Consider the following 24761-nt stretch of genomic DNA (forward strand, 5'->3'; position numbering starts at 1 on the left):
TAAAATAGTCTCTACCAAAATGGATCAACTGCAATTTTCAGCTCAGTTTAGTTGTTTTTAAAATTCTGGGTGATAACTGGATATCCAAATGAAACATACTGTTTCCAACATCACAAGTAAGTTGATTACTCAATCATGGCCTATTATGTCTCTGTGTCTTTACAGTTGCCTCTGCCCAAATCAGTTCTTGTAGGAGACATTGTGTTAAAAAAAAAAAAAAAGCAGCTAACTAGTTAGTTTGTTTTGTAAGCCCCACGTATTGATTTATTCATCTTTCCTAATGCACAAAATCCTAGAATGTTTGCCTGCAGTCCTTTTTGTATACATACCATATTTGTGTAGATAAACAAGGTAGGGAATGGGATAATATAATAATGACATGTTAATATCAGAGGGAAGGAAATTCCTCAAGACCTCACGTTAAGTTGCTTCGATGACTCTGTTACCGAGGAACATTGTTGGGTGTGTATTCCTAACTCATGCATGTAAAGGGAGCACAAATTATCCTTGCTTTACACCACTATAAACAATGTAAATTAGAAAGCACTGAATCCTAGGGACTGCTTTTCTTTAAGAGAATCTTTATCCTCACCTGAATTTCCAACTATTTTCATGAATTTTTCCTCACCCTAGAAACCTAAGAGTAGAGCTAGGAATTCGAGTTCAAATGTACTGATTTTCTGCCCCCTAAAATCCATGTTGAGAGACCTGCCTAATGATTCCAACTGCAAAACAGCCTTTTATACTCTTTGTCATGCACGGGATTTTTTTAATTTAAAGCATCTGGGAATTGTGAACACCTTCTGGTTGTCTTCTTCCTTATTAGAGAGCCTTATTAGGGACTGAACATAGATGATTGTGTGAAGTTTTCCCCAAAGGCAAGTAGAAAGTTACTTAAAATTAAAAAAAAATAGTTCTTCATATAAGATTAACGGCCTTTCATTCTTAATAGCAATTCTAGTTTTAATTATTATGATTCAATTAGTCAGACAGCTACTACTGACTTCAGCTGAAATATTTCAAACATGCACTGACCTAACTCTCTGACAAATATTGACAAATACTAGGTGACCGAGTAGGTTTGTGGAGGACTATGTGATTTAAAAGGACAGCGAATGAAGAATAAACATAGATCTGTCATTGTAGAGACACATCTTTGAACCTCAAAGAAACTTAATGTTCTTTACATTGAAATGATTCAGAGATTTTTTTTTAACTGAAGTATGGTTGATGTACAATATTATATTAGTTTCAGGTGTGCAACATAGAGATCCAACAATTATATACATTATGAAATGCTTACCACAGTAAATGTAGGTACCGTCAGTCACCACACAAAGTTATTAAATATTATTGACTATCATCCCTATGCCCTATGCTATACTTTTTCTTGCATGACTAACTGATTTTATAATTGGAAGTTTGTACCTCTTAATCCCCTTCACCTATTTCACTCATCCCGCCCCCCCCCACCATCCACCCCACCCCCACCTTCCCCTCCGGCAACCACCAGTTTGTTCTTTGAATTTAGGAGTCTGTTTCTGTTGGTTGTTTGTTCTGTTTTTTAGATTCCACGTATAAGTGAAATCATATGGTATTTATCTTTTTCCAATTCAGGGATTTTCAAAAGGCATGTATTCAACAGAGATATTTTTGGATATCTTTCTAAAAATAAATATATTCCAATACTCGTTGACCACTCTAAAATTTATTTCTGGAATTAATTCACTTTCAGTAGAACCCACAAGTAACTGTGATATTCATAATTTTTTAAATGTAAGAGTAACATTTTATTTGATTAACCCACAAGAAGAGATTCTTTCTTCCACAGATATAAGGTGGAAATGTTAATACTCTCCATTGGATTGATGGGGACTGAGAAATAGCTTTAGCTGAGGTGAATAGGGAGTGAACTGAAAAATCCTTATTATCACTATGATGGACATGGCAAATACAGAGTAGATACTGAGATGAGGAGACCATATTAACAAAAGGTGGGATGTTTTCTGTGGCTTCCTACTGCAGAAGCTCAAGGACACAGTATATGTGCAGATGACCCCAAATGGGGACCACATAGGAGACAAATTCACAAATACAGAAAAATATAGGCTTGCAAAGTAGAATTATTGATTGTTATCAATAATAATGATGATGTGAATGTGCTTTTAGTTTTCCATGCCTTATACGGAGCACTGGATAAATTCTACACTTTTTAATTTGTGTGCGTGTGTACATTTATAAATGAAGGTACCTGTGAACATTTGGTAGGAGGAGCAATGAGCAATCTTTTTCAAAGCTTCATGGCTAGGAAGGAGAGGGGCTAGGATCCATAGCAGGGCAGGAAGGCTTCAAAGTTCTTGTTCTTAACTGTGGCAGGATATTGCTCGAAGTAAAAGAAAAAAGTTAGTACTATTGTCAACATATGCATCGCAGTAAAAGCTGGCTATGGAGAATTTCATAGACTTGTCCCCCCTTCCACCCCCCTTTAGGTACCCTAGACTTCAAACTGACCCAACATATAGAGCGAGTGTAGGCAAAGTAATGGGGGTTTGATCTCCCACAATTTTCGTCCAGCTCTGCATGCTTGGTGAGCCTTCCTCAGGTCATCACAGGTGCTGTATGGGGTTCTCCCCTGACTTGTCCCCTTTTCTGGGGCTTGTGGGTATTATGACATTGTGTCAGAGAGGGTTTCTTTACAGCCATATAAGGGACAAGCAAAGTTAGATAACAGGTATTTGGGTCTGGAGGGAAGTACTGGTGGCTGATGAAGTCAAGTCCACACGAGGAACAGATGAGGGGAACTTTAGGAGTAACCTCTGGACAAAGGAGAGTCCAGGCTCTTGCTGGAGATAACTGGTGATCACTCAGCTCTCCCATGGCTTCTTGGCTTTGCAAAGGTCTGTGCCAGATCTGCCCACTAGACTCTCCCCTTGTGGGGAAGCCTACTCCCATGAGCAACTAACTGGGAATCTGCTCTAAGTTTTCAAGCACAACCTTCTTCCAGCTTATGTTCCTCCTTCCTTCTCCTTCCTTTCAAATCCTGCTCTCACTCTAGTTCTTGTAGATATAACTGCCTTTCCTCTTGTTCTTGTAAAGACCAATGAACCCAGAACTGGAGTTATAAGCCAGCAGAATTCTAGTGCCTCACCCTCAAGGACAGAGAGGGTTTAACCTCCAAAACCTCCTAAAAAAAAAGGAAGGTTTATTTTCAATATTAAAATACTTGAATAGTTATATTCTCTCATATTTATGGACCTTGATATTGAACAGCCAAATACATAAAATATTTAAATAGTATGGTATGCCTACTGTGCTTTATTGCATGGCAGAGATGTTTATCTTGATTTCAGTAGAGCATTTGAAAAATTTCCCGTTCTCTCCTCGTGGATACACATAGTAGTGACACCCTAGTGTGTAGAGTTACACTTGGTTAAACAACAGTAATAACAACAGTGTGTTGGGGAATTATAATTAGAAGCAAAATCTCCTCCTTCCCCAGAAAACTGCTCTACAAAAGAGAAAGAAAATAATTTTATTATTAAATAAGCATTAAACCAGAATTCTGATATGTATTGCAGGCAATCTGCCAAGAGAGTGCAAAGACAGAAATCTCACCTTTTATGGGGCCCAGCAGATAGGACCCATTACAAACGTGTTCTCAAGGTAAACAGTAATTAGTCCTCAGGTAAGAGGACTTGACAGCACCATTTGTCACACAGAATTGAACCTAAATTCACCTGGTAATTGGGATGACCATCTGTGTTAGCTAGTTGGCTCTCTCTAAAGGAAAAATGAGCGTCTTACACCATTAAGCCAGGAGGTACTTTTGTACCTTGGAGCTTAAGCTCCTACCCTCCCACAGAATCAGGAGGTCTCTTTCTTGATGATTGCATTCCCAAGGGATGGCTTTGATTTATTACAGCAGAAGAATGCAAAGCAGATCAGCAAAGGTAAAAGGCACATGGGGCAAAGTCAGAAGGACTGACAGATTTCCCAGAAAGAAAGCAGATGTTCAGCATAAGCCACACAGTTTGTATCAACAATTTGGACACATTAAACCACCCTAACAGTTAGGGAATGGTGGAAACGCTCCAAAAATCCAGGTTCCACACACTAGCCGATGGCCAACCTTGCATGCAGGCCTTTCTAAGGATAGCAGTCTCTGGCCCGTTCCATTAACTTTTTGGCACACTTAATTCACTAAAAAAGTGAGCAAGATTTGTGCAGTTCTTGACATTCTGACTTATGATGCATAAAACACAGTCTCCTTTAAATAATACATGTTCATGAAAGTTGAGGTTCATGAAAATACAAGAAATATAGCATAAGACCAAAATAAATACTTGGGTGAAAAGATGAGACATCTAATATGACAGAGTCAGCCGTGAAAGTTTTCTCAACAAGTGGACCAAACCAAAGATATTCACCATCCTTATGCCTCCTATTCTGACTTAGATGCCCTGGCCATACACCAATCACTGTAGAGCAGCATGGCCCATAGAGACACCAGAAAATGGAGCTAATGCAGCCATCCTATACCAAGTAGGTAGTAGGTAAGCTTTATGGTCTATCTTAGACTATGTGTATCTCAACTGCTGTAACATTTTTAAGTGTTTAAGTCCTTTGGGAAATATTTTCCATCAATAGAGGCAAAATCAGTATAGCAAAAATTGTACATGGGTTGGAAACTTGCTTCTCTCATTGGTTTGCTCCAGGACAATGATGTAGATTCTCTTACATTTCTGTTTATGTCCTCTTATGCTTCTGTTTCTCATGTTTACGGTTTAGATTTTCTTATGTGCTGTAGGTTTCTGTTAAAATCGGATAATACTTTCATTTTGAAGAAGAGTAGTTATTTCTCACTCAGAAGAAAGATTACAGGCTGATGTCATTGTTCTTTAATTCTCTGAAAATAATTTATTCCCTAGGATCTTCTTGCTATAAAACATGGGAAGGTTTCTGAAATACAGAGTATAAAATTGATTTGCACAAAGCAAGTTGACCTTTGAAAACTTGGAATAATATTACCGTATCAGTATCCACTTGATGTATATTTCAGACATACAGGAAAGTTCAACAGACTTTGGGCCACCATTATATCCAACGGTCCTACAAAGCTACAATTATCTTATTTGTGTTTATCAGTGCTACCTCTGCCTTTCCCCAGGAGGCTGTATCTAGCTGCATGAGCAAGTGTCCTACTACACGTGACTAGTTCAATATGAAAAGAATACAAATGAGTTATTTTTTAACCCAATTTGAATGCATGTATACAAAAGATAAGTATACTATTAATAATTTACAGGTTACATGGTGCTTGAAATATAAGGCACCTCTGTATGTTTTATCTAAGCCCCGTAGCCACCCTTGGGGCTGGTTTTGTCATCATTTTGCAGTTGCCAAAAATGTGTCTGCAAGATGAAGTGTCTCACATGAGGTCTTCCAGGGAAAAGAATTAGAAGGTAGGACTAGGCCCCAAGGTTTCCCTCCTCAATCTCCATTTTTTCCAGCAAATCCACGTCTAACTGGATATTTACGTTATATAGTGATCACAAATTAGGATCAACCTGGTAATAGTGTGTCAGCGCACATGTATCTACCCTGTGAGAACTCACACACTGTGTATATTCTGTCTACATAGAATGAAATCTGATATTTCTGCTTTTCTTTTTAATGAAGTAAGAAAACAAGAATAATTTGTAACTGGCATCTACCCTGACCTATCCGGGGCTGGCTAGAGGCTCAGGATCTTTGAGGTTTCCCTAGCATGTCATTTGGTCCAGATATTTAGGTTCTGAGTCACTTTGCTTCCTCACTCCCTAACCCACCTCAAACTGTAATAAAGGATAAACAACAGACGTTAGTGTCTGCTCTTGCTAGCCTGGTTCTGGGGAAGGACCTGGCATCATTTCTATCACGAGCCTTTCTAAAGGTTTATAACTCAGCCATAAATACTTGTCATTGGCAGGAACGTAGCCTGGAGGGTTGCAGTCCTGGAGTAAATTATTCATTTATATATCTCACTGACATGCTTTAAATTGTTTTAACTGTATTTATCTTTTTTGATGGGAGGGAAAATAATGGCTTTATGGTTCACGACACTTTTGTCCTCCTATGAATCAAGACAGCATTGGGATGAAAAAAAATCAGCAAAAAAGTGGCTGCTGAGAATACACAATAATTCTTTCTTTAAGAGAGGGGCTTGAGGGCTGACATTACTCAACCTAAGATCTGTTAGCAGAATTTAGGCAAAAGTGAGTGTTAGGAACTATTGATTGACTCCCTGAATCATGCACACCCTTTGCTTTTCCTTTTCGTTTTTAGTCACGCAGGGCCCAGCGAGTTGTGTGGCTACACCAGCCTGGCTCCAGGTACGGATTGGTCATGTGAACACAGCCGTGGGGCAGGGAAAGGAGTACAAAGCAGGATTGGCTATAGGTGGGAGGCTCCAGATTGCAACGTCTCTGGAGTGTGAGTGACTCTCCACCTGACTCCCATGCTTTTACCTTAATTCTTATGGGAAAATGCTCATCCCGTGGGTGTTTTTAAATTGTCTGGGGCCTTCCAAAACAATGTAAGCTCCATCAATCAAGTACGAGGTATGTATACTAAAAAATATCATCTCTGCCCCTGGTTCCTTTCACAGAACTCCTGAACCCTTGTCATTTCCCAAGTGATAGGGGCGCTAGGAGCATCTTTTGCTATAATATTTGGTCTTAGTCCCCAGTTCCTGACACAAGAGCTTTTAGAACCCTTGGACTCTCCAGAGCGATGAGGGTCTTTTTGCAAGTTAATGAGGCAGCTGGTGGCTGGAAGCACCTTGAGAGCTTCAGGATGGGGGCTGGATGCCAGAGGAATCAGCCACGTGCTGGGAGGGTTGGAACTTTAAGCCCCATCCCCCTGAAAAAGGGAAGAGGGGCTGGGGTTGAAGTAATCACCAGTGGTCAATGATTTAAGTAGTTGTGCCTGTGTAATGGAACCTCCATAAACCCCTAAATGACAGGGTCAGAGAGCTTCTGGGTTGCTGAGCACGTGAAGGTGTTGGGAGAGTGGCCCATCCCTAGAGAGCATGGAAGCTCCATCTCTACTCCCTGTCCTCATTAAACTTGCCTTATTTGTCTCTTCCATTTGGCTGTTCCAGAGTTGTTATCTTTTCTAATAAGCCAGTAATAGTAAGTAAAGTGCTTGTCTGAGTTCTGTGAGCTGTTATAGCAAATTATCAGACTTGAGGAGGAGATCATGGAACCTTGGATTTATTTACCTGGTTAGTCCGTCAGGGGTAGGGAGGCCTGGATTTGTGATTGGATTTGAAGGTGGAGTCCGGGGGCAGTGTTGTGGGACTGAGGCCTTCCCCGCGGGGTCTGTGAAAGCTCGGGGGACAGTGAGTGTGAGCAGCATCGCGAGTAGAGAAGCGGTTTTGCTCTAGTTGGTGTTTTTCCTTTAGGAACCAAATTCATTTTTACACGCCATTTCATCTGTAATTCCATAGTATGGCTTGAGATACTATGTGTTAAAAGATGAATGAATGCACAGATCTGACTCCAGTAGGTCAAATATTACTAGAAGAGGTTAAAAGGAGGTAACATATGTGACATTGAAAGATACATTTGAAATTTGGATTTATAATTGAACAGTGTGAAACAGATAACCAGTACATTTCAATGGTTTCTACTTAATTCTACTTGAGAGTTTAATAAGGAATGCCATCTTAATTCTTAAGGATTCTGAATATACTTCTACAAAAACAGTTCTCTACAACTTGTACTTTAAATATCACCACTAAAATTTGTCAGATTATTCTGTTTTAAGCATGCAGACCTTTACACTTTTATACTATGATTTTTTTTCTGATTAATAGAAGAACCATACATCCTTTAGAAAGTTTAGAAAATACCAAAAAGCCTAAAGAAAGAATTGCTTTTAATGCCTCTCTCTGGAGATCATCACTTTAAAATTTTGGCATTTGTCTCCTTGTAGACTTTTTTCCCATAAGTCCTATACCTGATGGAGATATTACAGCATGTGAAATTGTCAATGCTGGTTTTGAAGTTTTACTGAACCTTATAGTCTATAGTAGGTAGGATTCCATGTCATTGGAATTCCTTACATACATCATCCAAGTGTCTATAGCCAAGGTTTTCAAGGAATGGGCCTCAGATCAGCAAGAAAGATGTTGCATGGGAGCTGCAAATGCAGACCCACCAGGACCGTCTGGATCAGAGGTTTGGAAGGGGGTGCCCCGAAATCTGTGGCTTAACAAGCCTCTAGGTGAATCTGATGCAAAGTAAGTTTGAGAACCACAGCCATGCCGTCTTGCTCTTAGTCTGGGAGGAAATAAGGGTTTTCTTTTTGCTGTTCTAAGTGTTTTACACAACTCTTTGTTCACATTTCTGAGTATTTCTTTTTCTTTTTTTTTTTTAAATATTTTTGTTTATTTGTTTGACAGAGAGAGAGACAGCGAGAGCAGGAACACAGCAGGGGGAGTGGGAGAGGGAGAAGCAGGCTTCCCGTGGAGCAGGGAGCCCGATTCGGGGCTCGATCCCAGGACCCTGGGATCATGACCTGAGCCGAAGGCAGACGCTCAACGACTGAGCCACCCAGGCGCCCCCCCTGAGTATTTCTCTAGAATAAAAGAGTTAATCAATGTGTAAGCACCTAGTGAAAGACTGTGCCACACAGAGACTGAATTCTTTCTGGATGCAGTTGTGGCAGTTTCTACTATTCCAAAGAGAGCTCGAGATGCTCTATCTGACCACAGTCTTCCTCTTACCCAGCTTGTTCTTTATGTGCTTTTTCATAGTAAGTTATTTGTATCTTTCATTTTGTCTTCCATAGCTTTTTCTTTTCTTTTTTAGAGAGAGAGAGGGTGTGTGTGTGTGCACGAGTGGCAGGGGGCAGAGGGAGAGGGACAGGGGGAAAGAGGATCCCATGTAGGCTCTGCGCTGGGTGGAGGGCGGGGGTTGGATCTCCTGACCCTGAGGTCATGACCTGAGCTGAAATCAAGAGTCGGTGGCTCAGCTGACTGAGCCACCCAGGGACCCCTATAGCTTTTTCTTAATAGCAAGGATGTGTTAAAGGTACTGTTCTTTTGTCTTGACATGTTGCTTGTGATCATTTTAACTACAGATATTTTTCAATTGACCTGGTGAATCCTATATGTTTATTTATTTTTATGCCATTTCTCATTCCAGAGATTAAATAATACTTATATTTCTTCTAATGTTGATATGAAAAAATTTAGAGCTGTAGTCCACCCAGATTTTTTTTTATTGTAGCAAAGGTCTAAATAGCATTTTCAAAAGTGGTTAAACAATTTTCCCAGAATACTGTCAACGAATATTTTAATAATAACTTTCATTTTCTCACCATGATTTCCTGTTTGATTTAACCTTAGCATCTGTGATATTCAAATTATTTCAGTATAGCAAGTGTGGTCCTTTGATAGTCCTATGTTACAATGCAAAATAATTTCAGGTATTTTGTTCCTTTATTTTTTATAATGTACTAAGAGCTTAAAAATCTTATTCTTATTTGACAGGGAGAAAATTCATTGTTCCTTTTGTAGGAGTGGTTCAATGTATTTTTGTTCTGAATAAATTTAGCTTTCCCTTTCTCCATCATATTTGGACAAAAGCCATTCTTCGACTGTACAGTCTTTAAGGTTCACACATTTTTCTACTTTTATTCACCTTATAGGTTCAACAAGTTTGAAAAATGAAAAGAATGTTTATTCTTTGACTTAGTTTCACTTTGTACAAAAGAATGAGTGGATGTAGACTTTGAGCTCCTATCGTGAAAAAAAAATAGCACCTAAGTAGTAGGTCAGGAAGGAAGAAGTAATCTGAGGGAAAGATCGGGGAGAATCCAATGAAAAGCATGATTTTCAGGTTGCTGTAGGATTGCAGGCAGTGTGGGAATCACAGAGCAAGCATTGGGCTTTACTTTCAAGGTTAGAGGGAAGTCATGCTGTTCATCAGCCACAGCCTGGCCCCTTCCTGCAGGAGGGGAGACTGGCGAGTTTGCTGCCCCAAAGAGAGGGGGCAATGGGGACAGCTCCCAGGTTCCAATTCACTCCCAGTCCTGACAAATATATATATATATTTAAAGATTTATTTATTTATTATTTTTATTTATTTATTATTTATTATTTTGGAGAGAAAGAAAGAGAGAGCAGGGGTGGGGAGAGGGAAAGCAGCAGAGACAGAGGGAGAGAGAGAACCTCCAGCAGAATCTCTGCTGAGCATGGAGCCCAATGTGGGGCTCGATCTCACGACCTTGAGATCATGGCCTGAGCCGAAATCAAGAGTCTGCCACTTAACTGACTGAGCCACCCAGGCGCCTCTGGTAACAGCATATATTGATGGATTTTTTTTTTCCTGGGAAGGAGCTCTGTGGAAGGTGGTGGGTGAGGAGTCTCATGGGCAGGAGGACATTTTATTTTATTTATATTTTATTTATTTATTTATTTTTAAAGATTTTGTTTATTTATTTGAGAGAGAGAGAGAATGAGAGATAGAGAGCACGAGAGAGAAGAAGATCAGAGGGAAAAGCAGACTCCCCGCTGAGCAGGGAGCCCGATGCGGGACTCGATCCCGGGACTCCAGGATCATGACCTGAGCCGAAGGCAGTCGTTTAACCAACTGAGCCACCCAGGCGCCCCAGGAGGACATTTTAAAGATAAAATGGTCCCTGACCTCACTGAGATCTCTCTTCAGAGGGGATGTTGCTCTAGTAGTTTATTGCTTATGTGAATATTACCTCATTAGAGTCTCACCACAATTCTGTGATGTAATTAGAACTGTTGTCATTGTCATCACTTGACAGATGAAGAAAGGCATGCAGAGAAGGGTAAGGAATTGGCTGGAGGTCACACAGCTAAAGAGTGACAGAGTCAGGGAGAGAACTGCAGATTTCTGGACCATTGTTCTTTCTACTTAAGCACTGAGTCAGAGTAACATATTTCTTCTGATTACTTTTTTTTTTTAAAGATTTTATTTATTTATTTAACAGAGAGGCAGACAGCGAGAGAGGGAACACAAGCAGGGGGAGTGGGAGAGGGAGACACAAGCTTCCCGGGGAGCAGGGAGCCCGACGCAGGGCTCGATCCCAGGACCCTGGGACCATGACCAGAGCCATGGGCAGACACTTAAGCAACTGAGCCCCCCAGACGTCCCTCTTCTGATTACTTTTTATCATTAACTCGGATTGAGTAAAAAATATTTCTTAAATTCTACTTTTAAAATTATACTGTTGTGTGAATGTACTTAATTTATCAGCCTTAAGAAGTAATCTTCATTTATATACTCTTGATAGCTTTTTTTTTTTCTACAAAAGATTTTATGTATGTGATTGGGAGCTCCTTAGAGTGAAGGGTTATCTGTCTCAAACGTACACTCTTTCTATTCTTGTTCTTTTTAAAATTTTTAACTGAAGTTTAGTTGACCTACAATATTAAATGAGTTTCATGTATACAGTATGGTGACTCAACAATTATATGTACATTAGGAAAGGTCACCACAGTAAGTCTAGTTACCATCTGTCACTGGAGAAAGGTATGACGGTATTGCTCCCCATATTCCATATGCTGTCCTTTCCATCCTTGTGACTTATTTATTTTATAACTAGAAGTTTGTACCTCTTAATCCCCTTCACCTATTTATTTTTTTAGAGGTGGGGAAGGGGCAGAGGGCGAGGGAGAGAGAATCTTAAGCAGGCTTCATGTGACGCAGAGCTTGATCTCTTGATCCTGAGATCGGGACCTGAGTCGAAATCAAGAGTTGGACGCTTAACCAACTGAGCCACCCCGGCGCCGCTCCCTTCACCAATCTGTCCTTGTTCTTCTTAAGGCGTTAAACTCAGCTGAATCAAGGAACTAATAAAAATCTGTGAGGAGTCACAAATATTTAGAAGACTCTAAAGTAAAAATTCTTTTTCCCTTACTCTCATCCTGTTATTTCATTGGATTGTTTTGAATTGTTACTCTATTTGATTAATGTTCACTTTCCTCATTTTCCCACCGTTTTTTTTCTGGACTTAGCTGAATTCCTAATTCCTATTATATATTTTTTTCCTCCTAGGTAAAACTGATAACCACTACATTGTCTTTGTGGCTGGAGGGGCAGTTGTGTTGTTGCTGTTTGTTATCCTAACCACCGCCATTGTCATTTCTTACAACAGGTGAGTATTGCAGCTCATCCTAATTCTTGTTTCCCTTGAGTCATCCTGATATGAGGGGTTCTCTGTGAATAACCCAACAGTTGGCCAAGCTGCCTTAGCCCTCACATACAGCGTTTTGAGTATTTTTCTGACACAAGAGAGAAGTAGTTGTGGTAATATCAGAGGAGAAAGCTAGAGTAGCTCATTTAAGAATTAGTAGGAACTGCTCTGATGTTAGCAGAGGTTTCATATTCTGGGCAGCCAACTGCCTGGAGCCTCTGCCGTGTCTCCCTTGTCCTCTCTCTTCCTCCTCCTGCAAGGAAAAGAGGGTGTTGGGCGAGGGGTGGTGTGTGTGCCTGCGTGCGTACATGCAGCCACCTTTCCGTCTGCACGTGCGTGCGAGCATGCATCCGTGCATGTGTGCGTGCGTGCGTGTGATGAGGGGGGAGGGAGGGAGGGATTCTGAGAAGGGGAAGAACAGGGTTGAGCAGTAATAATGCCTTCATGTATTCATTCATCAAATATCTATTGCAACAGTAGTGAACAAGATGTGATGGAGTGCACATTCTAATAAATAAGCAACATACTTTTAAATGGTTGTATAGTTTCTGAAACAAGCAACAGAGATGCTATTCCTAAAAAAAATTATTGAGGAAGAGAGGTGTGTTGGAAGGGGCTACCTTAGAGAGAGTAGATAGTCATTGACCTCTACTTAAGTTTCCTACCTTTTACTCTCTGTGGCACACTTGGGAACTTGCTGGAATATTCTGGGTTGACTCTGCCCTTTCTTGCTGTCTCACGCTCACCAACTCACTTGTCTAAGGTATTTGTCGTAATCTTAGCTGTAATCATATTGAATTGAAATTACTCTTTATGCTTGTGTTCCAACTAAAGTGTTCTCTTGTTAGCAGAGGGAAGGAATACATCCATCTCCTCTTCTCTTCTACCCCAGCAATATTACCACACACACACACACGCACGCACGCACACACATAGGCACACACACGTGCAAGTGCATGTGTATTAATAGGATATCAGGTAGATTTCTCTATCTCATCTCCATATCCCAGCCTCACCTCTTTGGAGCTGGTATTACAACTCCCTGGAGGTTAGTTAATGCTCCCAATCTGCCCCCAGCTCCAGCTGTCTCCTCTCTTTCTTTGGAGCACACCTGACTTTTCCTGGTTGCTCTTCTAAAAGCTAGTATCCTTCCTGTTTAACACCTTTTCTTGTCTTTCTACTGCCACCAGAATAAGGTTAAAACTCATTAACCCTGTATCAAAGGCACCCTTTGTTCTGACTTCCACCCAGTTAGTGGGACCCCAATCTAATGTTCCTTTATATTTTCTACTTTACTGCCCCAATGTCAACAAATTTTGTTAAAACTTCAAGTCTCATTTTGTGAACACACCCGACTCTCTTCCCATTTGGGTAGCTAACAAAGTGCTGTTTCCCCCATGTTTGGCTTTACTCCCATGACTCATTCAAGGTGTGGGACACATGTCCCCTTTGGGAGGTCTGTCCTGGTCCTCCCTCCCTGCAAAGAGACCTGATGTCACCATCTGTTGCGTTGCGCCTTGCAACCTGCTTTGTAGCTTCATCATTTTTGTGCTGTCCTCCCTTCTGTTCAAAATGTCAGGGATTGCATTTTATTCATTTCTTAGTGTTTGATAGCATTTAGCACTAATCTTTCCAAATAACGGATGGTCAATAAGCATTTGTCTAATTAAACTGAAACACAGAACTCTCGTTTTCCCTTTCTTTCCATCACGGGCTGCCCTCAAGTCTTTCCCTGGTCAGAAATTGAACAAATTAGCAAATTGAGGGAAGGAACCCAGGATGTTAGTGACACTAAGGATTTTTCTACTGCTTCACCTTGGTTGATGAAAAATGCACCGAGGGCGGCTGTGACAGCAGGAGCATCCGGAAACACGGGCAACATGATAGGAGAGAGTGAGTGACAGCATGGATCTCTGGAGGGTCACAGATGTTGGACATGATGGATTTAGCTTCATGAAAATGCATTACTTTTACATGAATAGCTAAATTGAACTGTAGAATATATTGTCCCACTTGGTTAAATGTGATAAAAAGATTAGTGGACTTGAATGTGTAATCATGGCCGAACATCACAAAGGAAGAAGCGCTTGTTCTTTCTACCTTGTCGCCCGAATCAGTTTGTGGTTGTAACTTAGAAAAATGACCCAAGGGCTTAAACAATGGTCTTCAGAACTCTGTCTTCCTGACCATTTAAAATAATCCTGCCGCTTCCGATGTGCTGACTTGGGGAGAAGCCAGAGGAGATCACAGTGTGCCTGAACGAAACCAAGTCCTTCCTTCACACCCAGTACCCCGGAGCCTGTGTGTCCAGAGGCATTTCCCACACTTTCTCTGCCCTCATTTTGTGTTTCTTCCAGTTAGAGATCAGAATGGTCACATTGTTAAGTGAATGTAGTTGGTGGGCGTGCGTAGCCCTGGTTAGGTGTGGCAGGAGCCAAAAGACGGGTGTGTCTACAGGAAGAAATTTAATGTTTAGCGTGCAAAATGTTAGACACTTATGTTTCCTTTTATTGTCAACTTTGATGTTCACAACAAATAGGCTCTTTTGCTTAGCCTGGGACTCTCCCAGTTTCAGCACTGAAAATTCCTCATTCTGGGGAAACTGCTGAGAATGAAGCAAACCAGAATGGTCTGGGGGCACCTGGGTGGCTCAGTCGTTAAGTGTCTGCCTTCAGCTCAGGTCATGATCTCAGGGTCCTGGGATCGAGCCCCGCATTGGGCTTCCTGCTCAGCGGGGGAGTCTGCTTCTCCCTCTCCCTCTGTGCTCTCTCTCTCTCTCTCTCTCTCAAAAAAATAAATAAAATCTTAAAAAAAAAAAAGAGTGAAGCAAACCAGAATGGTCTGTCAACCTAGAACAAACCACAGTGTTCACCATCTTTATTTTATAGAGGAGAGGACTGAACTTTATACATGCAAATAACTGGTAAATTGCTGGGCACAATTTAAACACAGATCATCTGACTCTAAATTTCTTGTTCTCTTTTCTTCATCATATTGGATATTCTAGGATTATGTAAACAATATATATATTTGGACCTCTTTGGGAAAGTTAATCTATATTATGATATAGTGATGTGATGATTTGACAAAAGGTCCACTGTCATAGATTTGTTTCTTCCTTTGTAAAAAGAGAATCGTAATAGCATCTACATCACAGATTTCTTTTAAGGAGTAAATAATTTATATGAAAGACCTGGAAACATCACTTTCACATAATAAACTTAACACATCAAAAAATTAAATTAATTGCATAAAAGAGTCTTTATAAGTAAACAAATACACACAGAGTAAGATCAGTTTGTGATTATGTCGACACAATGGGAGGATTTCCTAGTGACTAGGAGAGAACAACATCCATCATCTGAACCTTTCCTTGGAGAGAGACTAGTTTGGCTGGTTTTTAAACTTTCTGTGAAGGAATTACAACTTCATCTTTTTGCATAAAGGAAAAAAATACCTTACGTTTTTGCATCTAACCCATCTCCTCTGTGGTCTGATAAAAATCTTTTCTTTGGGGAGATGAAAAAAAGATATCATCTCCCATAATAACTATTTTCATGCACTTGGATAGAGTCGTTTCATCCAGTGCATTCAGTTATAGTAGCCTCTATTCATCTTCTCTTGAATTTTCAAAGATTCCTCCTGATGTTACGTTTTTATAGTTTTCATTGGAATGGTGGAGAGTTTATGGAATAGTATGGCTCCAGATGGCCCATGGAACTGGGGCAACATGGCTCCAGACACAGTGAGCGTAATAGTCCTGAGGGAAGGCTGTGGATTCAAATCCCGACACTACCACTAGCCAACCACATGATTTAGGGCAAGTTACTCTTCCTCTCTTGCCTCAGTTTCCCAATCTGAGTTAAATATAGAGGTTTTGATGAAAGCTAAATAAAATAATCCATTGAGGAGTTTTAGTAAAACACCTGGAACTTTCTCTAAAGCTTAACTCTATTATCACTGTCATCCAAGATGTTACACTGTCGACATTGAAAAGGAAGTTTTTAATTGTGGGAAATCTCTAAGCTCAAGATTATTTGGAGAAGGCAGTAAGCCATTTATGCAATAACATACTATGAACCATTCTTCAGTAAGCTCGCTGAGATTAATTATTAATATACACTGGCTGGATATCCATTTAGATGCCTTCACCATCTGTGGAAAATAATTAGGTCAAGGGAATTTTGAGTAGGTATGTAATGAAGCAACTTCAACATAGTGAAGGCATGTAGGCTGGGGTACAAGTAGGGTATAATACTATATGCCATAATACTAGTGCTGAAGTGTAAGATCTTAATGCCTCTATTGAATATGTATTCTTAGGAGAAGGAGACAGAAAAAGCTATTTAAACAACCCTGGGATGCACTGAATAAGGTAAGTTTTCTCAGAGCTGTCATTTTCCACCTTTTGTGCATTGTAATATCCCGTAAAGTCGGTCCATTTAGCAGTCGACAACCTTATTGTTCTCCTTTCAATTACCTGGCCATGTAGTGGATCAGCTATTTGAGGAAACACCTGTTCTCTGACCATTCTCTTATTATTGACGCCCTTTGAAACAGTTTGTCTTACTTTCATGTTCATTGTCTCCACTTTTGGTCAGATTTTCTCTTTAACATATGTGATTCTGTTTACAAAATTTTTTTTAAAGATTTATTTATTTTATTTTAGACAGAGACTCTCTAAAATAAAGAGAGAGTGGGGGAAAGGGGTAGGTAGAGGGAAAGAATCTTCAAGTAGACTGCCTGTTGAGCATGGAGCCCAATGCAGGGCTCCATCTCACGACCCTGAGATCACGACCTGAGCTGAAACCAAGAGTCAGATGCTCAACCAACTGAGCCACCCAGGTGCCCCTGTTTACAAAATTTTACAGCGAAACATTTCCCCAAGTGTTATCTAAAATTACATCATTTCTCTTCAATTTAATTATTTGCAGTTGAATTCTACATGACCAAAACATCAAGTAATAAAAATTTTCTGACAATCTAATATGTGTGCTTTGGACTTCTGTTACCTATTTATTTATCAGTTTAATTTTTTTTCTTCTATTAGTTACCCTTTGCACACCAAATTTTTTTTTTTTTCTGAATAATTCGTGGCTGGCTTTTTGACAGTAACTGGAAAGACTATCGAAGTTTTGCCTCGTTTCATCTGCCACTCCAGCAAGCGATAAAACATTGCTGTCAAATTTTGGGGTCCCTTGTTTGTCCTTAGCTGTTTGTCCACTCAAGCCAATCTAAAGCCACATTTATTGCTGTGAATGTCAGGGGAGGGAAGGAACTTTGCAACTTCCTATATTAAGTATTCAACTTGTTCAGTCTTTTGTAGAATAATGATATTTTGAACGATGAGTAGAAAGATAGTGAGTTGGACTGTGAAAGAAAGAAGCTGACCCACTTGATTGTTTTGGGGTTTTCAACAGGCTCTGGAATTACCGGTGGAAGTGCAACTTTCTTTTTGCTTTTTCCTTGCAAGCACCAAAACCACTCTCAGTTTCCAAATTACTCACCAAAAGACCTTTCTCTCTTCTTCTTTTCCTCTCAATTTCTCTCTCTCTCACCCATGCCTACATATTTTCTGCCACATACATGTATAGGTGGCCAAAGTGACTTGATTAGTGTAGAGAATGTTTTATGACATCATCTTGAAAGTAATGCCAGTTTATTTTGTTAATTTCTTTTGTTGTGTTTAGTTGCTTATTGTCAAGACATGACACTGTGTACTTTAAAAGTATTGTTTATTAAAGCATTCATTCAACAGAAATTATTAAGTACCCACTATGGGACATACTATACTAAACTTCCATTTAAAAATGAGACTAATGGTTCCTATCAAAACAGCCTGGGACATTGGGAGAGAGTTCTAAGTGTTTCATAATCTAATATAAAAAGTGATAATCTAGAGTAGTCTCCTGTTGCATCTTATTCTGAGCCCTGAAAGTAAAAAATGTGATTTCTCATAGAAGTTCAGTACAAAGAAGAGAATGTTTTATGAAATTAATCATAATAGAAATTTGACTTATATTGTGGTTGATTTAAGGAGAGATTTGTTTTGAGTATCTTTATTGTCTGCTGCAATGCAGTGAATCATTGACATTCTGTCTGTCTTTCTAGGAAGCCAACGACTACAGAAATCCCGACTCTACCAATCAATCATCGGATGGTGCAAGAGAGGATATTTATGTCAACTATCCAGCCTTCTCTCACAGGCCAAAGACCAGAATCTAAGCTTTTTCCTTGATATGAGCAAATTTGTGATGACTGTTATGCATGTGGATCTTTATATAATTTTTTCCCACTACTCAGTGGCTACCCTGGATACCAGTTGGCTAAATTTATGTAATTTGATAGGAAAAATACTTTATAACCTGGAGAGCATTCTTAACAGAAATGTTTCAGGAAACCTGACTCTAATTAGCATATACATAAAGGGAAACTTACTGAGTCATGTAATGGAAGAATCCAGGGGAGAGATCGAGCTTCAGGCAAGGGTTATTTACCAAGGTTTAAATGTCATGTCTAGAATTAAGTTGGGGCATAAACCCGTTTCTGGACCTCCTTTTGTGGAGTTGGATCCACTTTATTTGTGTTAGCCTAACTCTTATTCATGTGTTTCCCTTGTGTTTCCAATAACCCTTGGCAATTCATAATCCTTGTTTCTGCCTGGTAGAGAATTTATTTCTCTGATAAAGCAAACAAATTTGGTTATTTGTCCATCATTAAACAGGCATTATGGCTGGAAAGGATGAAATGGCTTAAGTCAATTAAGGGTTCACCTCTAGAATGAGGACTGAGGCCAAAGCACATTACCAGGAAATTCAGGGTATCATTAGAGGAGGGAAATGGGGCCTGGAAGCTGCGCTGGTGACCAACAAATGTGGACTGCAATGCCATTCCCAAACATCTCTTATTAACCAACAAAAAAGAGAATATGTGGATGGATCTGGGTTAGCTTTCTCTCTCCCCACTTTAAAATCTGCTCTATCAGCATAGTCCAGAAGAGTAGTTGGCAGCAGAATAAATGAATGGTCAAGAGGAAGACAAATGTGACAGGGAAATCTCTTCACTCTCTATTATCAAATAAAGTAATCCCTGATTCCACATGGAATTCTTGCCACTCTCCCTGGCTTAGCTTTATGAGATGGTCCAATAATAACTTAATGTTTTTGATATTGAATTTTTCTACTTTTGAGAATTATTTTAAATATGTAAATTCTTTCAAAAGAGTCAGGCACCTAGGCATTATTAATGGTTTTTAAAAAAATAATTATGGGAAATCTGAATATAAGAAAAAGAATGGTAGTTAGAAGTGTGGTTTGGGTTGTGGTAGAAACATGAGGGGGAGGAACATTGAGGGGGGTGTAGGGAAGAAGGAACAGGGAACAAAGAATGGGAAGATACAGAGATAACCTTGTCTTGCTTCACAGTTTGGCCAAAGACAACCCTAGCAATATCAATACAGAGCAATTAGTGGCCATCCTGTCATTGTTCAAATTCTAGATGGGGTCAAACGAAGAAAAGTAGTCCTGAAGATAAATAACGGTCATGATCACCTTGAAACCACAATGGTCATTACCAAAGATAGAGATCATTCATGTCTCAAATATTTATTACTCATCTTTAAAACATTCACCACAAAAATTGCATGTAAGTATCAAAGTTGTAGATTTTTATGATAATTTTAAGTGAGCCAAACCAAATTCTCATGTTATCTAGGAAGACTTGAAGCTGTAATTTACAGTTTTAAGCGAGTCAGTGGATATTTTATGATAGCTTTAACTACTATGCACGCCCAATAGTGTAGTGATTCTGTGAATCACAGAAATTATGAATGCCCCTGCCTGCTTCAGAAGGGAAAAAATAAAAATGTCCACTTCTCATGAGGTATTTCCAAATTCTCAATGACTAATATGGGTGAGAAGGAAAGCATTTCTACCAATGCAATATGGGGAAATCGAAATCCCACTTGAACAGAGGAGATGACGTGTTTGGGGGCGGGGTGCACAGTACAACCAGATGCCATTGTCCTGGAGGTTTCACTCATGGAAGAATTCTGCAGCAGAGCCTACAGACCATTTTAAACCAGTCTCTTTCTCCGTGAATGTTTTGCTTTTTCTTTAATCTGTCACTCAGAATATTTATGAGAACTATATCCCCTGTCCCTCTTCTTCGGGTATTCTTCCTCTGCAGAGCTCAGGATTTTTCAGGCATTTGGAACCCTTCTAAGTCCTGCTGGAATTTCTCTGTCCACCCCCCCATCCCACCCACTGCCGCTGGTCCTGTTACACTCTCAGCTGATCATGCTGATGAAATTCTACTCACTAGTTTCCTTTCCCTGGACATCTTTACTTATTAACAAAACACTTTCATTATTGTCTGTTTAATATCATTCCTAATTTGCTGGAGTTTCATAACTCTACTATATATATATAATATGTACATGTATAAAACTATACCTACTATATAGATACTACATGGTATATATAGTATATTGCGTGTATACGTATCACACACACACACACACACACATATATATGAACATATATATATTTCCCCCTAATCTGTTATACCTACTAGTCTGTTGTTATTAAGGAAACCGATCAAAACAGTTCCACAGAATAAAATGTCAGAATTGAATTAAATTATGTTTTAAATCTTTTTTGAAAGGTGCTACTTAGGGAGCAAGATGCTTCCTAGGATTCTTTTTTACACATATAATTTATGATGATATATAATATATTACATAAAAATCTATGTTTCCTTTGAATGCCATAAATGTAAATTTGAATATTTCCATTAAAGTAACCAATTAAAGGGAATTGCTGTGTGATGACAAGTTAGGTAAGTTTGTTAAATGTCATTATAGAGTATACAGTTTTTTGGGGGAAAGAATACATGCCATTAACCTATGATGACTAGGTATTGATTATATTATCATCAGAGAGACCTTGAGACATTATTTAAAGGCCTTTATGCATACTGAGAAAATAGAATTGAAATTTCATTAGCTTGTAATTACGCTTATGGATGCAAGGCAGTAGATGAGGCTATATTCTTTACTTGGTCAATATTAAATTTTTAGGATTTTTAAGTGAATCAATTTATTACTAAAATATTATACATATAAATTTAAAATACATTGGTTATCAATTTATAAGACAAAGGAAGATAAAAATAACTAGTAGGTTTACTTTCATTGTAAATATTCAAGTTATGTTGGTTTATATAGAACTATCTTAAATCACATCTACAGCTGCATTACCATAATTTACCAAATTGGTAGAGTCCATATTGTATTTAGAAATTGCTGTAATCAAAGTGCTTCTCCTTGATTTATAATAATGTGCTATATTCTGTACTGCTTGTATGAGATTTCAGCAAGATTGCAGGTATTGTAGAACTCAATGTTTATAAAGTTCAGGTGGAGGTGCTAAATTGTGAGTAAAGTGTTTAGCTTCTTTCCACAATAGTGGAAAAATATCTTTGAAAAATATAAAGTGGTGCAAACCTATAACACAATTAAGTATCATTATTTGGCCACTACTAGAACATAGTACTTAGAAAGTGTTGACCTTCACATTCAGGCTTTTGCGTAAAATTAATATACTTTTCTACTGGTCTTTTCACTGGAATTATTCTAAGTCAAGTCTCTAGGCTCTTATACATTTATCTGAAACATAAAAACAAGTATTTTTTTAAAAATTTTTCTATTGCTAGTGACCCATGTGTAGAACTGTGGCTTCTAGAATTCACTGCAATGCTTTCTAAGGGAATTTTACAAAATCTTCAAGGTTGATTTACATAGTATTTCAGATTCAAAGCACTAACTGTGTTGTAAGGTATCATAATAAAAGACCGAATCTGGGGATATGTATGATAAATGTCTGCAATAATTCCCATTTATTGCCTATTGTCCCTGTTTGAATGATGGGTTATATAGTCACCCTGTTTAAAAGATTTTTTCCAGTTTTGTGTGTAATTTCAGATTGTCTGGTTTTGTAGGGCATGCAATGTACCTGACATACTGAAGTCTGTTGTTTGAATGAATAAAGTGCAGTGTTTCACCATCATTAGTTTTACTTGCCATCAAAGAATATTAGAAAAAAAGTCCTCTAGAATAATATTAACATAAAGAGTTAAATGCAGAAAAAATTCAAACCACTGACGCTTTATAACTTCTATAGCAATGCAACATTCAGTGCATTTTCTAAGTGCGTGTAGTTCAAAATCAAAGTGCTGTATGAGGGGTTTTTGCAAAAAAAAGTTTCCCGTCCTTCCCATTTTCCCTCCTTTGAGACAACAAATTTCACTTCCTCTAATTACTTTATTTCTCTCTACTTCTCTGAATAGCATGCTTATATCATTACTAGATTTTTTTTTCAATTTTAGACGTTTTTTGATACAGATACTTTCTTCTCCACGAACTCACCACACATGCATACATTTTTCATGTGCCCATCCTTCCAAAATGTTTGTATTAAAGTTTGATTATTTCAATATTTGGTGTTTATGTTTTTATGACTTTGCCAACACTCTTCTCAGCTGAATCAAATGGTAAAAGTGATCATGCTTCTCTCCTACAGAACTTTGGTTTTCACCTAGAGCTAATAATTGTCTGTTTTTAGCTTTTAATAGTTTTGTATTTACCTTAAGTTTATCTCAAAATCTTCACCAGTGACTTAGATAATCTCTCCAGATTCTCTGTGTTGCAGCAGATGTTCCCAACAATTTTAACTTCCTGAAAAATTTACCCTAGAATCTTGACTTGGGTCATTAAGCAGTGGTTTTTCCTGCATAGCTCTCATCCTCTGTCTCCCTTCAGAAAAAATGAAGACAAAGGAACATAAAACCTGGAATCAATTCTAGAAAATGCCCTAGTACACAAGGCTATGAGGTTCCAGAATGCAAGTGTTTACCCAGTGCCCTGAATGAGGAACAGTAAGAAACATATAATATTTGGGTTTGTGTCTGCAAGAGTCGGGGGTATTGGTTGTAATCTTTGGAAGCTGATGTTGACTGTTCTAGAAAAACAGAGACAGAGAGAGGGAGAGGGAGAGAGGGCACCAATGCTTGGGAAACGGGGAGAAAATGTGGCAAATCCAGGGGTCCATAAGCGGGATGGCACATTTTAGATAGACTTTAATATAAATTCAGGACCTTATATAATACCTGGATTTATTACAGGTGTATTTAAATATATCCAAGGTTGTTTCCAAATAAGTCGGTGAATAGACAAATACAAGTTACAATCCATATCAACACTCTCAGGAGTACTGGGGTGGTGGCCAACAGTTCATTTTTAATAGTGTTATTGAGATTGGATTTGGATATGAGGATTCACCCATCTCCCAAAGAACAGATCTATTGTACATTATTCTTGACTTTAACTTTAGTCCAGTTTACTGATTTTAAAACTGTAACTTAAGTCTAGACAGGTGTGTCTTTACACAAAAATATCAATTTCTTTGTAACATATAATCTTCAAAATTCCAAGTAAGAAGTTGACCTTTGTCCATTTTTTAATGGAAAACTGCTAATTAAAATAATATAAATGTCATAAAATTATACCAAGTACCACTTGATGTGTAGAAACAAACATTGAAGGAAGAACGCAAGGAGTAGGCAGCACCAATCTTGTACATGTGGCCAAAGAAGCAAAGGTCCTTTCTGGATTATGAGTTTAAAATATCCCCTGAGTTCAAAATGTCAAGCAAAATTCTCCAAATCCTGGAAGAGTGGTGCCAAACGATATTTGTAAGACAAGAAGCTCTGATAACTTTCTTCACTCTTCAAAATTTGAAGAATCTCAACTGATTTTTAATTTTTCTGGAAATTCATTCTTAAGATAATTTCCTTCGTATTCGGTCACCTATTCATTACAACCTTTAGCCTAGTTATTCAAAAGTACTTCTAGTGAATAAAACCATTATTCTTTAATCAGATGATTGGGTAAGATTTTGAGCTCTCAAAAGTTCTCTCAATGTTATTAAAATTTCTTATTACAGCTTTTGATGTGTCTTTGATCTGTGACATTCACAAACGTTTCTTCAGTAGAATTGCTTGCCCCTTCTGCTCCCTGCTCCTATCCCTGGTTTTCAAGCTTTCAATCCATTTCCATGAAGGCCTGGCCCCCATTGATTATGTTATTATTACTATTTTTTAATTCCTTGGGTGAGACAGGAAGACCACAGGAGCCCAGACTAAGTTTGAGACCTGTGCTCTGGTGAAGTCCTTTCCTCTGGAGGTAGGTGGGTCTTTGTTATTGAGAAGGCTCTTGGCTTATCTCACAGTGGTGACCCTGCCCGTTCCCTTGCCAGATCCATGAGGGGACCTTTCTCAGGTCCTCATGGTGAGTGTTAGCATTAAACCTGGAAGTCCTTCCTCATGTACTTTTTAAAAAAGATTTATTTATTTATTTGACAGAGAGAGAGGGAGAAAGAGAGAGAGAGAGAGAGAGAGCACAAGCAGGGGGAGCAGGACATGTAGAAGCAAGCTCCCTGCTGAGCAGAAAGCCCGATGCGGGGCTTGATCCCAGCACCCCGCCTGGG

At 38.9% G+C, this 24761-nt stretch overlaps 1 protein-coding gene across 3 annotated transcripts in view; it reads left to right on the top strand.

Moving 5' to 3' along the window:
- The window catches only part of CD226 (CD226 molecule), an 86940-nt gene extending 64228 nt beyond the window's left edge, over positions 1-22712 (top strand). For 2 of the 3 annotated variants that reach the window (XM_028102945.2, XM_028102946.2), the window contains exons 5-7: positions 12078-12177; positions 16540-16591; positions 18328-22712. In XM_028102945.2, coding sequence (XP_027958746.1) covers positions 12078-12177; positions 16540-16591; positions 18328-18441 — 266 coding nt within the window. In that variant the 3' untranslated portion in view covers positions 18442-22712. The remainder of the gene's footprint in view (positions 1-12077; positions 12178-16539; positions 16592-18327) is intronic. The other variant, XM_028102947.2, reaches the window with a different exon arrangement.
- Positions 22713-24761: the final 2049 nt, after the last annotated feature.

This window comes from Eumetopias jubatus, unplaced genomic scaffold (genome assembly GCF_037043125.1).
Source record: "Eumetopias jubatus isolate StellerSeaLion01/CBP00866 unplaced genomic scaffold, mEumJub1_p1.0 scaffold_16, whole genome shotgun sequence".
Lineage (NCBI taxonomy): Eukaryota > Metazoa > Chordata > Mammalia > Carnivora > Otariidae > Eumetopias > Eumetopias jubatus.